The sequence below is a fragment of the Dipodomys ordii genome, unplaced genomic scaffold, assembly GCF_000151885.1.
Source record: "Dipodomys ordii isolate 6190 unplaced genomic scaffold, Dord_2.0 Scaffold33, whole genome shotgun sequence".
Lineage (NCBI taxonomy): Eukaryota > Metazoa > Chordata > Mammalia > Rodentia > Heteromyidae > Dipodomys > Dipodomys ordii.
Window position 1 is genome coordinate 6,371,956 of NW_012267249.1, and position 14,679 is coordinate 6,386,634.

At 50.1% G+C, this 14,679-nt stretch overlaps 2 protein-coding genes across 3 annotated transcripts; one reads left to right on the forward strand and one right to left on the reverse strand.

Annotated features, from left to right (window-relative positions):
• Positions 1-8,938, reverse strand: Hectd3 (HECT domain containing E3 ubiquitin protein ligase 3). The gene is made up of 21 exons (XM_013016971.1): positions 8,484-8,938; positions 8,159-8,319; positions 7,756-7,848; positions 7,541-7,676; positions 7,120-7,235; positions 6,913-7,026; positions 6,689-6,771; positions 5,658-5,823; positions 5,367-5,448; positions 4,284-4,466; positions 4,079-4,131; positions 3,828-3,892; positions 3,588-3,691; positions 3,225-3,344; positions 3,022-3,111; positions 1,926-2,132; positions 1,573-1,702; positions 1,402-1,476; positions 1,207-1,288; positions 1,042-1,113; positions 1-925 (listed from the first exon to the last, which is right to left on the reverse strand). The coding sequence occupies exons 1-21, from the start codon at positions 8,850-8,852 to the stop codon at positions 841-843; spliced, it is 2,586 nt and encodes an 861-aa protein (XP_012872425.1). The 5' UTR covers positions 8,853-8,938; the 3' UTR covers positions 1-840.
• Positions 8,939-10,491: 1,553 nt separating this feature from the next.
• On the forward strand, positions 10,492-14,148 carry Urod (uroporphyrinogen decarboxylase). Of its 2 annotated transcripts, none has more exons than XM_013016808.1 (10): positions 10,492-10,558; positions 11,136-11,248; positions 11,366-11,445; positions 11,542-11,604; positions 12,088-12,285; positions 12,398-12,559; positions 12,852-12,989; positions 13,142-13,242; positions 13,333-13,399; positions 13,916-14,148. In XM_013016808.1, the coding sequence occupies exons 1-10, from the start codon at positions 10,539-10,541 to the stop codon at positions 14,075-14,077; spliced, it is 1,104 nt and encodes a 367-aa protein (XP_012872262.1). In that variant the 5' UTR covers positions 10,492-10,538; the 3' UTR covers positions 14,078-14,148. The 2 variants fall into 2 exon arrangements, with proteins under 2 accessions (XP_012872262.1, XP_012872263.1); XM_013016809.1 differs by having other exon boundaries at positions 10,513-10,576; positions 13,916-14,144.
• Positions 14,149-14,679: the final 531 nt, after the last annotated feature.

Genomic DNA, 14,679 nt, shown 5'->3' on the forward strand with positions numbered 1-14,679 from the left:
CACATTCTGAAGGAAATCCATTTATTCAATTTTCCCATGTGCAAGTCTTTCTTTTGAAGGAGTGTCACCGAGGCTTTCAAGGGAGGGAGGGCTGGTAAGGAACTAGTTTGAAGTCTAGGCTTTACTTTAGAGTAGGGTAAAGAAAATCTTGGAGAGATCTTAAGTGTCTTTAATCTGCATAATGAGGAGTGGGCTGGAGATGCTGCAGTACTGGTGGATATGGAGTGGATATAGCAAAGAGCTGATGTTCGGTAGATGGAAGTTCTGAGCCGGGAGGGTGGTGGCACTTTGTCAATCAAGACTGAGTTATGAAAGGACAAAGCTCACACCTCTGGCATGGAGGGATAGGAGGGAAATGCCAGAATGTGAAGGAGGAGATGTTCATCCACTGAATATTTTTTGGGGGTAGATGACCAAGGAGGATGACCATCATTCCTGTCCACCCTTGGCTATTTGATTGAGGAGAAAAATATACTGCCCTTCAAGGTTTTGAAAACTTTGAGCCACAGCTTGAAGTCAAAAGAAAAACAGGTGGAACAGAAAATGGAATCAAAGTCCACGGGATGAGGAGCAGACTGGCCCCCTTCAAGTAGCTCAGGCCTGGCAGCTTGTGCTGGGCTTGTGGAAGATTCTCTCTTCCTCAGGAAACAAGCCCTAGCACGAGGAGGGTTGAGGATCTGCAGGGCTGGACCACTGTCCACCCATCACCCTGGCTCCAACTACATTCATAGGAGCAGCAGGTACTCTGTGCTACCCTGTGGGTTTCTCAACATATCAGCTTGGTATGGAGCACAGACCCCCAGCTGTGTGTTCATTTCTGGGAGTGCGGTGGACACCGCCTCACTCCTCCCAGGGGCTCATGTCGGTATCGATGGCCACACAATTGTAGGCGGCATAGCGGAGCTTCTCCTCGCACACCTTGGCGCTGTGGGGGTGGGGACTCAGTCAGGCCCGTCCACCCTACTCCCAGGAGCAAGGGGGCTCCAGTTTGGACACCACACTGAGGATGCTGACCTCAGGCCTGAGCCTAGGAAAACTCACCTGACATAGTGTGGTAGGAAGAGGGTACTGGAGCAGGTGGAAGACTCGGGCAGCGCATCTGTAGTCTCATAGCTGGGGGTGTTGAGGGGCCACAAATTAGGAAGATCTGTAGAGGCATGTTTGTCAGGGGGTCCCTTTGGTCCTCCTTGCTGCACATATACTCACCCTAGCTTGTCTGGATAGATGTAGATCCGTGCTGGTAGGCGACTGCGGCCTGTGACAAAGCGCAGGAAGCGGCTGCGGTCCTCTGGGTGGAAGAGAAGGAAATCAGCTGGCACTAATGGTGAGGGAGGGAGGTTTGATAACTTCTACCCTAACTGTATCCCAAAGGCAAAGTCCACACTGCTCTCCTTCACTGACCATTGGTGAAATTGTTCAGTGCCTCCCAGAAATACTGCACACGGGTATCAGATGGCTCAAAGTCCTCAAACCGAGCTGAAGAGGACAAGACCAGAATTCATTCTTAGGTATCACTCAACTTAGTCCTTCAGTCCTACAGTGAGCTTCACCTCCCCATTGCCTGGAACTCACTGAGCTTGCGCAGAGCATCCACAGTGACCTCTGGGTCCCCACACACCTTCTTCTCTAACTCTTGCCAGGTCAGCAAGTCCAGCACAGCTTGTGGCACTACTTTCAGCAGACCTGCCTGCATAGCTGCCACCTGGGAATGAAGGGACAAGAGGCAGAGTTGGGAGAAAGGGCACCATTCTCTGAGCACACCAGGGCATCTCTGTACCCTGATCACTATTGTGGGGGCACAGTTATGATAGGAGCCTGAGTTTCTAGGATTGGTACTGGTGGCCTATTAGCCTTGACTTTTGTCATTAGGACCTGGGGCTTAGGATAGTCCAAAGTCCTCTGCTCTACGGGCCTCTAGCTACTACCTGCTCCTTGCTCTCCTCTAGCCGTGCCTTCTGCACCAGTTGGATGAAACGAGAACGGTCCTCATATCCCACCACGATGCCTGTGCCCCCAGGAATCAGCTCCACAACCTGCTGGTCACTCAGTACGGTGGTGAAGGTTAGTTCCTTTCCAAACTTGAACTCGAATGTTTCCCTGTCCATTCCTTCCATCACTTCCAGGAGCTTCACCTGAGGATTAGGGTGAGGCAGGGAAGTCAGCTTTTCGTTGGAGAGACATTCTGTCTTTCCTTAAGATGTTCATGGGGAAACAGAAGCAACAGGTAAGGCAGTCCTCAGGCAGGCATTGGGGAGTGAGGGGACTGGTACAAGGTTGTAGAAATACCAAGATAACACCTAAAAAGCAATGGAAGCTAGGGAGGGCATCTGTAAGAAATGATACTTGAGCTGACACCTAAATTATGACTGGGAATTGGGTGGGCTATAAGGGACTCAGAGGAGAAAATATCCTGGACAAAGCTGAAAGCAAAAGGCCTGAGAAAGGTTTGTCAGGAGCCCAAATGTGACCCCATGTTTAGCAAGAGATACAGGGGTCGTGTAAAGCCTTTTCAGAGGCTGCTTTGTCGCAAGTCCTGGGCAGAGCTGTCAAAGAATTTAAACAAGGATAGAAAAATAAATTACTAGCTTTTGCAATGTTTAGGGCAGAAGGAAAGTTGGCCTGAACCTGGGGATCGGAGTGAGATGAGAGAAAGAAAAATATCCTAGAGGGAGACTAGCTCAATGTGGGGATGAGGAAGGAGGAGTGAAGAATCGCACAGAGGGCTGTGGCATGGGGAGGGTTAACAATAGTCCTAGCTTGGAACAGGGAGGAAGCCATGAGCCTCAAGTGCACCATCTTGAGGCGAATGTCCAGGATGCAGATGCAGTCCCAGGAGCTTGGAGGTCAGGATTTGAGGGATTATATAGTTTTAGGGTTCAGATAGTAAATGAAATCATGGTAGTCTATGGGAATGGAGAGGAGCATGTGTACAGCAGAAGAGGGCGAAGTGCTGGAAAGTCCTGGGGGAGTACCAAGTTTTAAGGTCTAAGGGGAGGAAACACTGGTTCCAGTCCTACTCACCAACACAGAGTCCACAGCTGGGAAGTCCTTGCTCCAGCTCACCTCCTCACCAGACAGCTGCTTCCACACAAACCCAGGCAGAGCCAGAACCTGTGTGACAAATGGTACTATCTTATCACCCTGAGCTGCCAAGCCAAGTTTAGTGGCCCCTTACTTTCAGAGTCCAGGGCTGATCCAAGAGGGATGAAGATCAGGCTACTCACTAGGAACTCCTTGCCCCGAAGGGCTGCCCCCATTAGCTGTCCAATCCACTCATACTTGGCGAAATCTCGGCAGGAGGGATTGGGAACATACATATCTCGGGCTTCACCAGTGCCATTGCCCTGTCCCAGAAACAGAACTGTCAGCACACTATTGGTAGACCCTACTTTCCTACCTGAAGCATACCAAAAACTTCCCCCAAAATCTTCCTGGGCAGAGGAAGGTTCCTCTTCTCCCTGTCTGCCTGAGTTGCCCCAGACATCTTATAACCTCCTCTGCTCCTTCTCTAGCTCAATCTGGTACCTAGAAGATTTGCAGAGACAGAAGAGCAGAAATGTGGGGGTGGGGTTTAGAAGAAAGATTACCTGGTTGGCTGTTCGCACAAAGAAGGGCAGAGGCACAGGGGTGTCAGCTGAGCTAGGGCACAGCTCTTCTGACATATCTGCCAGGCTGTCTCGGAAGCCACCCCCTGAAATGAGAGACCTTAGCTAGGTACACAAAAAGCCTAGCACCCATAGTGGGGGTTAAAAGCAGGCTTCCCAAAGCCTCTTAGTACTGAATGAGGCAACAAGCAGGTCTTGTTTCATCCTTCCTTAGGTCCTCACCTTGGTCAATGATGCCTTCTGCGATGAATTTACACTCCCACCATTGGTCATAGCGCATGGGCCACCTGTAAGTGGAGTGGATCTCTGTCATTAAAGTGGGCCAGTTCTTAGGCCAATTCATCAACCCAGAGATTACCAGGAAAAGAGCTAACAGAGTGGCAATGGTGAAGATGCCAGGAGGGGGGTATGGGTGTATGAGTTCATTTGTGTGCCCTATGAATACTTGTGTGTCTCTTACCCTCAAGGCATACCTGTAGTCCAGGGGCTTTTCATACTTGTCAGAGGGCTTGAGGCCTTCATAAACCTTGGGGGATGGGGAAAGAGGAAGTACTTGTAGCGAGGTTTGTGTTAAAACCTGGCTCTACACTTGCTCAAATACCTGGCTCAGGTCTCTTTTGAACCAGCTGCCTAGATCCTTTACTGACCCTCCCTCGGTCTAACTCAAGTGGTCCAGACCTGGGTGAAGACTGCATTCTTGCAGGCAGGGTCCCGAGAGGGACAGGCACGATGTTCCATGGCAAGGCGTCGGTTGATATACAGGCGAGGCATGAAGCTGGGCTTGCTGCTCTCTGAGTCACGTAGGCACTGGGTCACCAGACTGGGCCGCTGGCGCGATAGCAGTAGGAACTGTTTCACTTGCTGGTGATGACAGATGGCCACAGCAGGATCAGTGGACAGTCAGTATTTGTCCAAGCCCTGGGACTTTCCTCTACACCTGGATCCAATTTTACCCTTCCAAGTCCATCCTTGCCCCCGACACCTGTCCCCATCTCTTTTCTTCTCTCTCTCTCTCTTTCTTTCTTTCCTTGTCAGTCTTAGGGCTTTAACTCAGTGCCTGGGCACTGTCCCTGAGCTCTTTTGCTCAATGCTAGCACTCCACCACTTTGAGCCACTGCATTGCGTCTGGTTTTCTGGTGGTTAATTGGAGATAAAGAGTCTCATGGACTTTTCTTCCTGGGATGGCTTCGAACCATGATCCTCAGATCTCAGCCTTCTGAGTAGCTAGGATTATAGGCATGGTGCCTGGCCCCAGTCCCTTTCTTAGTGCAACTACCAGGGGGAGCTTTCTTAAACAAACAAACAAATGAACAAACAGTATCATTACTTCAAAATTTTTCTTATTGCTCTACTGACCTGGGACAAAAATCCCTGCTTTTCAGCTTGGCCCTCAGGATCTCTGACTAACAAATTCTGCTTTTTGCCTGTTTTTCCAGCCTCATCTCATAGTCATCCATACATCTACCTACACATTTTTCTCAAATAATATGGAGCTTCTAGAAGTGTCTAGGGTACCTCTTTTATGAAAGCTCTGGCTAGGATATCATCTCTCCTCCTCCTACTCTTACATGTTGAACACATTCATTTGGGGGAATAGCCTTCACCTCTCCACAAAGTACTTTTTTTTATCACTTGTGTCTGGCTTTCTTCCTGGTTCCCAATAAAGATCTAGCCCTAGGGTAGATTTTAGGACCTCTCTGTTGAAGATGAGCAGGAAGAGAAGCCCACCACCCAGACTAGTAGCAGATAGGCCAGACTCACCTTAATCTCACTGAAGGTACCTAGAGTATGGTCCCATGCAGGTACCAGATGGTGCAGGACACTGTCTAGGATCTTGATGAATCTGAGATAGTAGGTAAAGAGTTTGGCATAGATGTAAGATCCCCAACTTCCCAACATATTGTGGCAGACATCAGGGCCCAGGGGCTGCTCTGATCCTTTTTGAAGCAGAATAACGTATACTATAAGACTCTGGGGCCTCCTCTGTGCTGATGCACAAGACTCAGGGATGGAGGGAAGGAAAGGGGCCTATAGGCCCAGGACCATAGCCACCTCTGCAGTAGAACAGCTCTGCGATACAGTATTTCTGGATCAGTTCCTTCCAGGCGTGGGTATCGCACCAGACTGGCTGGCTGGAACAGGTCTGCATTTAGCCCTAGTTCCCGCTGTCTAGATGACTTGATCTTGACCCCTCGAAGACGAACATCAATCCCATCATCTGTGGGGGAGAGGTCAGAGTAAGGTCATTTATTGCACCTGCTGCCTTTTTTTGGTCCTCAGACCTAGATTTTTTTTTTTTTTTTTAGTCATGGGGCTTGAACTCTGGGCCTGAGCACTGTCCTTCTGCTCTTCAGCTCAAGGCTAGTGCTCTACCACTTGAGCCATAGCGCCACTTCCGGTTTTCTGGTGATTTGTTGGAGATAAGAGTTTCGGGGGCTGGAAAGGTGGCTCAGTGGTAGAGCACTTGCCTTGCATGCCTGAGGCCCTGGGTTCGATTCCTCAGCACCACATAGGCAAAAAAGAAAAAAGCCAGAAGTGGCGCTGTGGCTCAAGTGGTAGAGCGCTAGCCTTGAGCTGAAGAGCTGAGGGACAGCGCCCAGGCCCAGAGTTCAGGCCCCACAACTGGACCCCCCCCCCAAAGGCCCTGGCAGGGCCTTTCCTGCCAGGTCTGGCTTTGAACCACAATCCTCAGATCTCAGCCTCCTGAGTAGATGGGATTACAGGCGTGAGCCACCAGTGCTTGGCAAGACCTGGCTTTTTAATGCTCAGCTTTTTGTCATTCTTAGCTCCTAGAAACTTGAGATCTTTGGGATCCCATTCTCTTACTTGATATTTATATACTTGCTGATTCCCTGTCCACCTCTATATTGTTGAAATGCCTGTAGATCCCAACTTAGTTCTTTCATATAATTCCAACTTCTGTCTCCCACCTGGTTTAGGCCTTAGGCTTTAAATCATGGAGTTAGTTCTGCCAACATGTGTCACCCTCCCTCCAAGTCCATCCCCTTCCCTCCACACTCAATGTCACCTGCTTCTATCCTACACCTTGGGCTCCCCTTCCCTTCTTACAAACATAAGCCTACCTCGGCACTCCACAATACGGATCTCAATGATAGGTAGGTGAACTGTCATGTCCTCTAAGACGCAGACATCTCCAATCAAGGTCCTGAGAAGACAGGTGTGAGGCACTTCAGATACCTCCTCCTCGGGCCTTGCTGAGGTCCCACCAAGATTTAAGCATCCAAGCTAGGCCTGGTCTTATTGCTAAGAGCATGCCCCATCTCCCACCCCAGGCCAGCTTGCTCACTCGTCAATGCTCACGTCACTCAGCTTCTTAAGGTTGTCTCCTTCGCCCCCATACACCACCACTCGCTTAGGCATAAAGTTGTCATCTGTGGTATCCACTGTGAGTAGCAGCTTCCTGAGGGGTTAGAAAATACACCTGGGTACATTTCTGTGAATACATGGGCATATATATGGCTCACCCACCCTGTCCTGACCAGAGCTTACTAACTTGACAATGGTGCCCTTCTTCATAGTAAGCCGTACCCAGTGCTGGCACTGAGACCCATCACTTTCCCAGTAGGTATCTGCGTTGCTGTCTGTCAGACAGGACACATTGAACTCCTCCTAGAGAGGAATAGGGAGGTGGAGTCAGAGGTTAGCCTCACCTTTGCTCTGGGCATGTGCTTTGGGCCAAGGAACATAAGAGAAAGTGGTAGAGTTGGGCTAAAAGGACAACTAATATAGGGTGAGCATGAGGGTGGGCTAGGAAAGTGTCTGGGGTTTTCTATAGGATTTCCAAGATGAGGAGCTGGGCTGAGTGTGGCTTGTGGGACTGTTGGTTTGGCCCTGGTTTGGAGATGGGAGTTTGATTCTAGCTTTAAGGGGTACGGCTATACCTTGCTTCAAGCAGGAAGAATCCCAGCACCCACCGTATAGGACGAAACATCTATGCTCTCCACATACTGCTTCACACTACCCAGGTTCTCATCCTCCTTGCCCAGGTGGTCATACAAGAAGTGGATCAGGTCTTCGTCGCACTCGTAGGTCCATGTTGGGGGCACATAGCTAAGTAATTCCAAGCCCTTAATTAGGTCGGACTCAGACCTAGAGCTCCCTCCTCCCCATCTCATCCCAGCTCACTCACAGTAGCCTTTGTACAGCTTCTGTGTAAGCCTCGGCTGGCTGCGGCTTCGATCCCAGGCGATGTGAATATGTCAGGTCCACCACCTGTTCCCATCTGTGAGCAGAGAATGGGGATTGGATTGTTGTTGTTGTTGTTGTTGTGTGTGTGTGTGTGTGTGTGTGTGTGTGTGTGATGGGGTGGGGGAGATCAGCGGGCGGCACAACATCCCCTGAACCTAGAGCATTCTCCTGAGCTCTAGCTCCAAGCCTCGAAAAGTTCAACTCCAGCTCCCTTCAGGTTTTGTTCCTTCCTGCTCTTAACCCTGCCGTCGTTCTAATAGTACACCCCCCATTACATGAAGTGTTCCGAAACCCTCAGTGCCCGACTATCTGACCGCAAGCCCCTCTTGCATCGGTTGCAGGACCTGAGCACCGGCCGGTAGTCCACGCCAAAGAGCTGCTGCTGCCGCTGGAGGTGGTCCGGAGTGTCTATGGGTACGAGGCGGGCCCCGCCCTCCGCCGGGCGGCACACCAGAAGCCAGCCTTCGTCCAACCCGCAGTCACCCAGGTGTTCCGCCAGCTGCTCCTGCAGGGACGCGCCCGGAGGGGACAGCCATCAGGGAACTGCCCAGCCCAGGGGCAAAGGGCACCAAATGCCATGGCAGCTCAAGAGAGGGCAGGGAAAGGGAACAGCCAGGAAGTTCCCCGGGTTTCAGGGTCTTTTGCGGGGTCCCGGAAGCTAGAGCGCACCTTCGTGAGCTTCACCCAGAGCCCGTGGCCGTTGCACAGCTCCTCGCCGGTGGTTCGCACGCAGGCACCGCGCCGGAGCTCGATGCTGTCCCGCGCGGCGCGGAGGGGCCCGGAGCCGGCTCCGGGAGCTGGGCCCGCGGCGCCCACACGCAGCCCCAGGCCCTCTGCCTCCCACACCGGCAGCAGCACGCGCGACGGTCCCGCGGGGTCCTTGTAGAGCTTGTAGAGCACTTCTCTGGGCACGAAAGCCAGCGCTGCTGGCAGCGGCCGCCCGGCGCGGAGACTTCGTGCTGCCTCAGCCAAAAAGCGTATGCGGCCCAGCAGCTGCCGCGGGGACTCGAGGGCCGCGCCCGGACCCGGGCCGGCCATGGCGAAGTAGTAGCTGAGGGGAGAGCCAGGGGCGAGCCGGCGCCGGGTGCCGCGGCTCCGGGAGGGAGCCCAGCTCCCCGCCGCGCCCTGCCCCGCCTCCGCCAACCTTTACCGTATGCCCTGGACTAAGCGCACACCCCACTTCCGCCGAATAGAATACTGATTGTCATTCGACCATTAAGTCTAGGTCTGTGCGCGCTCACCCCAGCCAAACCCCAAGCTTGGTGGATCTTATCTGATCACTTTCCAATACTCACTTTCTATTCCCATGACTACCACTATGGTTGTTTTTTTCTCTCTGTCTCTCTCTTTTTAAGATAGGACCTCACTGTGTAGCAGCCCAGGCTGGGTCCTCAGCCACCGGAATACTGGACAATACTGGGCTGCTACGACCAGCTCACTGCTATCATTCTTTTGTTTTATTTTTGTTTTTGCCTGTGTGGTGCTTGAACTTAGGACCTGGGAGCTGTACCCGAGCTTTTTAGTTCAAGACTTCTGGTTTTCTGGTGGTTAATTGGAGATAAGTGTCTTACACAGAGCTGGGTGAGTGTGGCTCACGCCTGTAATCCTAGCTACTCAGGAGTCTGAGAGCTGAGGATCTTGGTTCAAAGCCAGACTGGGCAGGAAAGTCTGTGATACTCTTAACTCCAATTAAGCACCAGAAAACCAGACGTGTCACTGTAGCTTAAGCGATAGAGTGCGAGCCTTGAGCTAACAGAGCTGAGGGACAGCGCCCAGGCCCAGAGTTCAAGCACCACGATGGTGTCTGTGGGGGGTGTTAGTCTCACGGACCTTTCTGCTCTGGCTGGCTTCGAACTACGATCCTAAAATCTCAGCCTCCTGAGTAGCTAGGATTACAGGCGTGAGCCATTAGCGCTCTATACCACTATTTTATCTCCACTGCTACTACCCTCTTTCAAACCAATACCCCATCTAATAAACTGGATTCTTATAACAACCATTTTTCTGGCTCTCAGGCCTCCTCTTTTTGCCTCCTTCTTCCATGAATCATATTACAATCATAGAAATATTCTAAAATACATTAGACCCTAGGAGCATGTTACTAAAATGTTTGGAAGAATGACCCCTTACCTGGCCACTGAGGAGTCACTCTAGATAGTCATTGTTCCTCCAAATCATTATTCACTTCAACAGTTGCCGGTTTGTTTCCCCATTAGATTGACTGAGCAGTCGGTAATTCCTTAAAGGGAGAAGCTGCCTTGCTCAGCACGCAAGGCACCTGCTATAGATCCTAGCTCTCAGGAGGTAATATACAATATAACAAATTTTAGTTCCCTGTACAACCTTGTTGTATCATTCTCTGACTGCCTACTGGATACGATTGTTCGAATCATTTGGAGAGTGGACGTGAAGAGAGTCTTGGGCTAAGCCTTTGGGATTGCTAGACTGTCCCATGAGAACAAATTCCTCATGCCACTTTACAATGTAGTTATAACGAAGTTATTTCTGCGGAGCGTTTGTTTTTGCGCCGCAACACTGGACTTTACGGTGAGAAAGTCAGGGTCCTACCGGCAACAGCGAGGGCAGCCCCGGAGCTGTCACTGTGGTCACGTCACGTGACTTTCAACATGGCGCTGTCCAAGGATCAAGCCAGGAAGGGGCGGAGCCTGGGCTGGGGGGCAGGCTTAAAAGTGGGGAACTGTCTCCGCAGTTTACGTTTTTGCCATGGAGGCGAACGGGTCGGGGTGAGTCCTCTAAGCGCGGTGAGGCTAGCAGGATTTCTGATCTAATTCTTCCAATTTAGGAATCTCCTTACATCCGCATGTTCGTGGAGATCTCCCAATATAAGCCTGTCGCTGGAATATCGACTCTTCCAAACATGGGTTCCTGAGACCCTCTTTCCAGGGACTGCCCTGCTGGATCGAGCTCCCTAGACATTCTTTCCTGAGATACCCCGCACCTTTATTTGGGACGGTCAACTCTTGATTCCTCTTTCAGACTCGCTAGATTAGTGACCCGCTTCTCCCAAATTATTATTAGTCTTTCATCTCTTCCGTCCCCCTCTACTCCCCCTGCCCCAACCTCCGTCCCTCCGGTTTGAGCTGGGGAAGAGGCCCCAGCGCAGGCCTTTCTAGTTTTGTGCACCACCTAATTGATAGAGAGGAGGCGGAATGGGTGGGGGAGTCACAGCTTGAGAGCTGGTGTCTGGAGGGGGTAGATAGCGGTCCTAGACTGAATCTGCCACAAGAACCCGTGCCTTTCCAACCCCTCAGCCTAGCATACTGACACTTATCTTTACCCCCACCCGCACCTGATCACCAGACCCCAGTGCTTTCCGGAGCTGAAGAATGACACGTTCCTGCGAGCCGCCTGGGGAGAAGAAACAGACTACACTCCCGTTTGGTGCATGCGGCAGGCAGGCCGTTACCTACCAGGTCAGGGTTTACTCCCCAAAGTCTAGGTAAAACTCTGGAGGGGGAAAAGTTTTCCAGAGGTAGGCAAGGGCTTTGAAAGGCCTCAGGCTTGAGTTCTGTCTCCTCCTTGGTCTACAGAATTTAGGGAAACCAGGGCTAACCAGGACTTCTTCAGCACCTGTCGCTCTCCTGAGGCATGCTGTGAACTGACTCTCCAGGTGAGAGGTTTAGAGAAGTGTGTGTGTGTGTGTGGGGGGGGGGGAGATTTATTCCTTCAGCTTGCCACCTAGAACCTGTTTTCTATTTCCCCACAGCCATTGCAACGCTTCCCTCTGGATGCTGCCATCATCTTCTCTGACATTCTTGTGGTACCTCAGGTATGCACTCAAACATGGTCTTGGAATGAGTTTTAAAAAAGTGTGTGTGTGGGGGTGGGGAGGCTGGATGCTGGTGACTCACGCCTATAATCCTAGCTACTCAGGAGGCTGAGATCTGGGGATCATGGCTCAAAGGCAGCCCTGGAAGGAAAGTCAGTGAGATACTTATCACCAGAAAACTGGAAATGGCACTGTGGCTCAAAGTGGTAGAGCACTAGCCTTGAGGAAAAGAGCTGAAGGACAGTGCCCAGGCCCCGAGTTCATGCCCCATGATGGACAAAAAATAAAAGGACTACTTGGAAATCCTAGCTGTCCTACCAAAGTTCAAAAAGATGAACACTTTATTATAACTAAAGAGAGGGAAAAACTGAAAAGATGGGAGTTGAATTTTATTCTCTAATTTTTTTCCTGGCATGTGCTGAACTTAGAACCCTTCTTCCTGTAGTTCCAGGCTGGGGACTCAGATGTATTATTCTGTTTCAGGCATTGGGCATGGAAGTGACCATGGTACCTGGCAAAGGACCCAGCTTCCCAGAGCCATTAAGAGACGAGCGGGACCTAGAGCGTCTGCGGGATCCAGCAGTAGTGGCCTCTGAGCTAGGCTATGTGTTCCAAGCCATCACCCTTACCCGAAAGCGGCTGGCTGGCCGTGTGCCACTGATTGGCTTTGCTGGTGCCCCGGTAATATGGGACAGGACTGGGACTGGGATATGAAGGGATTACTCTGATAGGTCTGGTGTAGAAGGGAAGATAATGTCAAGACTGTTTTCTGTATCTTTGTATACTTCTGCAGTGGACTTTGATGACATACATGATTGAGGGTGGCGGCTCAAACACTATGGCTCAGGCCAAGCGCTGGCTCTATCAAAAACCTCAGGCTAGTCACCAGCTGCTTCGTATCCTCACTGATGCTCTGGTACCATATCTAGTAGGACAAGTGGCTGCTGGTGCCCAGGTGAGTCCTGAAAACAAATAAACTTGGGCTTGATTGATAAGGACCAGAAGTAATAGTCTCCTAAACTGGTGAGGGCAGGGGTCTTATCTTGGCCTCCAATAATCTAGTTGCAGCAGCAAAGCCAGGGGCCAATGTTCTGACTAATGTTCTGAGATATGGAGAAGGCTAACCTTTTTATCTCGATTTATAGGTCAGCCAGATTCAGGGTTTAAAGTCAACTAGGGACAGTTGAGGCATGTTCTGTATGTTGAGCCTGAAATGTTATTTTTTCTTCACTACCCTTTAACTGTAGGCGTTGCAGCTCTTTGAGTCCCACGCAGGGCATCTTGGCCCACAGCTCTTCAACAAGTTTGCACTGCCATACATCCGTGATATAGCAAAAAGAGTAAAAGCCGGGCTGCAGAAAGCTGGCCTGGCACCAGTACCCATGGTGAGGAATGGGATAAAGTTGAGTCAAGTTGTCTGTTGAGCGTTGAAAGTATGTTCTAAATGGGCTGAAATTACCACTGGAGGGCAGCAGAAGAGCAGCCAATAAAGGCTAGTGGGCACATCCAAGCCTCAGACATGTATTCTTTCCTCCAGATCATCTTTGCTAAGGATGGACATTTTGCCCTAGATGAGCTGGCCCAGGCTGGCTATGAGGTGGTTGGGCTTGATTGGACAATGACCCCAAAGAAAGCCAGGTGAGTGATGGAGGGGGTATTAGAAGTTGAATTAGAGATGTAGCTGTTAAATATGCAGTCACTAAAATGTGCCACTGTCTCTGTTTCTAGGGAGCGTGTGGGGAAGACAGTGACCTTGCAGGGCAACCTGGATCCCTGTGCCCTCTATGCCTCTGAGGTAACAATTAAGGCCCCTATGCGTACATATTTGTCTTTATACTATGGTTGGGTTGTGTGTGTATACATTTTTTTTTTTTTTGCCAGTCTTAGGGCTTGAACTCAGGGCTTGGGCACTGTCTCTGAGCTCTTTTGCTCAAGGCTATCACTCTACCACTTGAGTCACAGTGCCACTTCCAGCTTTTTCTGTTTATGTGGTACTAAGGAATCAAACCCAGAACTTCATGTACGCTAAGCAAGTACTCTACCACTAAGCCACATTCCCAGCTTATATATTTTTATTATGTCTATTTTCCCCTCCCTTCTATACACACAACTTAAGTCTTAGGCAACAATTTTTCTTATTCATTTTTGTTTTCTTAGTGCCTGATCCATATAAGGCAACTGATGAATTCTGTTGAATTAATGATTAAACAGCATTGTGTGAAGGCATACCTACATATCTGTGTGCCACCATCACATATAGGAAGGACAGTGGCTTACTTCTAATATAGGCAGTGTCATCTTGGTCCCTTAGGAGGAGATCGGGCAGCTGGTACAGCAGATGTTGGATGACTTTGGACCACGACGCTACATTGCCAACTTAGGCCATGGACTTTACCCTGACATGGACCCAGAACATGTGGGTGCCTTTGTGGATGCTGTGCACAGGCATTCACGTCTACTTCGAAAAAACTAAGCATACATTTTTCCTCTTAAGTACCTTGAATACATATGATTATTTCTAGGAGAATAAAAGTTTCAGAACTAGAATCTAATCTCAGTTCCTTAAGCCTGTGCTCCTTCCTTGAGGCTCTCTCTGCATTCTTTCTCACCTGTCTTGGGACTCAGGTGCTTTACAGTACTTAATGTCAGGTTCTCACTGCCATTGAGCTCTAAGCCCCAGAGCTACATGAGATTTGGTAGAACTTCTTAGAGAAAGGTGAGGGGTCCCTACCAATATAAAGGCCAAGCTGATAGGGTTTTGAGTTTGGGAAAGACTGAAGATAAACACAAAATGGCTAAAACACTTGAGGATCCTGGAGAAGAAAATGGAGTATAGGTAAACAGGTAAAAGCTAAAGAATATTGTGTTTTTTTTGTTTTGTTTTTTGGTTTGTTTTTGAGATGGGATATTACTACATAGCTAGGTTGGCTTAGAATTAATGATTCTCCCATCTCAGATTCCTGCATGCTGGGATTACAGGTGTGCACTACCTTACCAGACAAACCTTCAGATTTGACACTAAAGATCCAGAGCTCAGATTCTTACAGGATTGGAGGCTTAAACTGGTCTATCACC

Bases quoted from the DNA above. Each gene is read 5' to 3' on its own strand.
- Urod (XM_013016808.1), top strand. From the start codon at position 10,539: ATGGAGGCGAACGGGTCGGG. The intron at 12,286-12,397 runs GTAATATGGGAC...ATACTTCTGCAG, and splicing joins TTGGCTTTGCTGGTGCCCCG to TGGACTTTGATGACATACAT. The intron at 12,990-13,141 runs GTGAGGAATGGG...TCTTTCCTCCAG, and splicing joins GCCTGGCACCAGTACCCATG to ATCATCTTTGCTAAGGATGG.
- Hectd3 (XM_013016971.1), bottom strand. From the start codon at position 8,852: ATGGCCGGCCCGGGTCCGGGCGCGGCCCTCGAGTCCCCGCGGCAGCTG. The intron at 6,772-6,912 runs GTGAGCAAGCTG...CTGTCTTCTCAG, and splicing joins AGTGACGTGAGCATTGACGA to GACCTTGATTGGAGATGTCT. The intron at 1,114-1,206 runs GTGAGTATATGT...CAACACCCCCAG, and splicing joins ATCTATCCAGACAAGCTAGG to CTATGAGACTACAGATGCGC.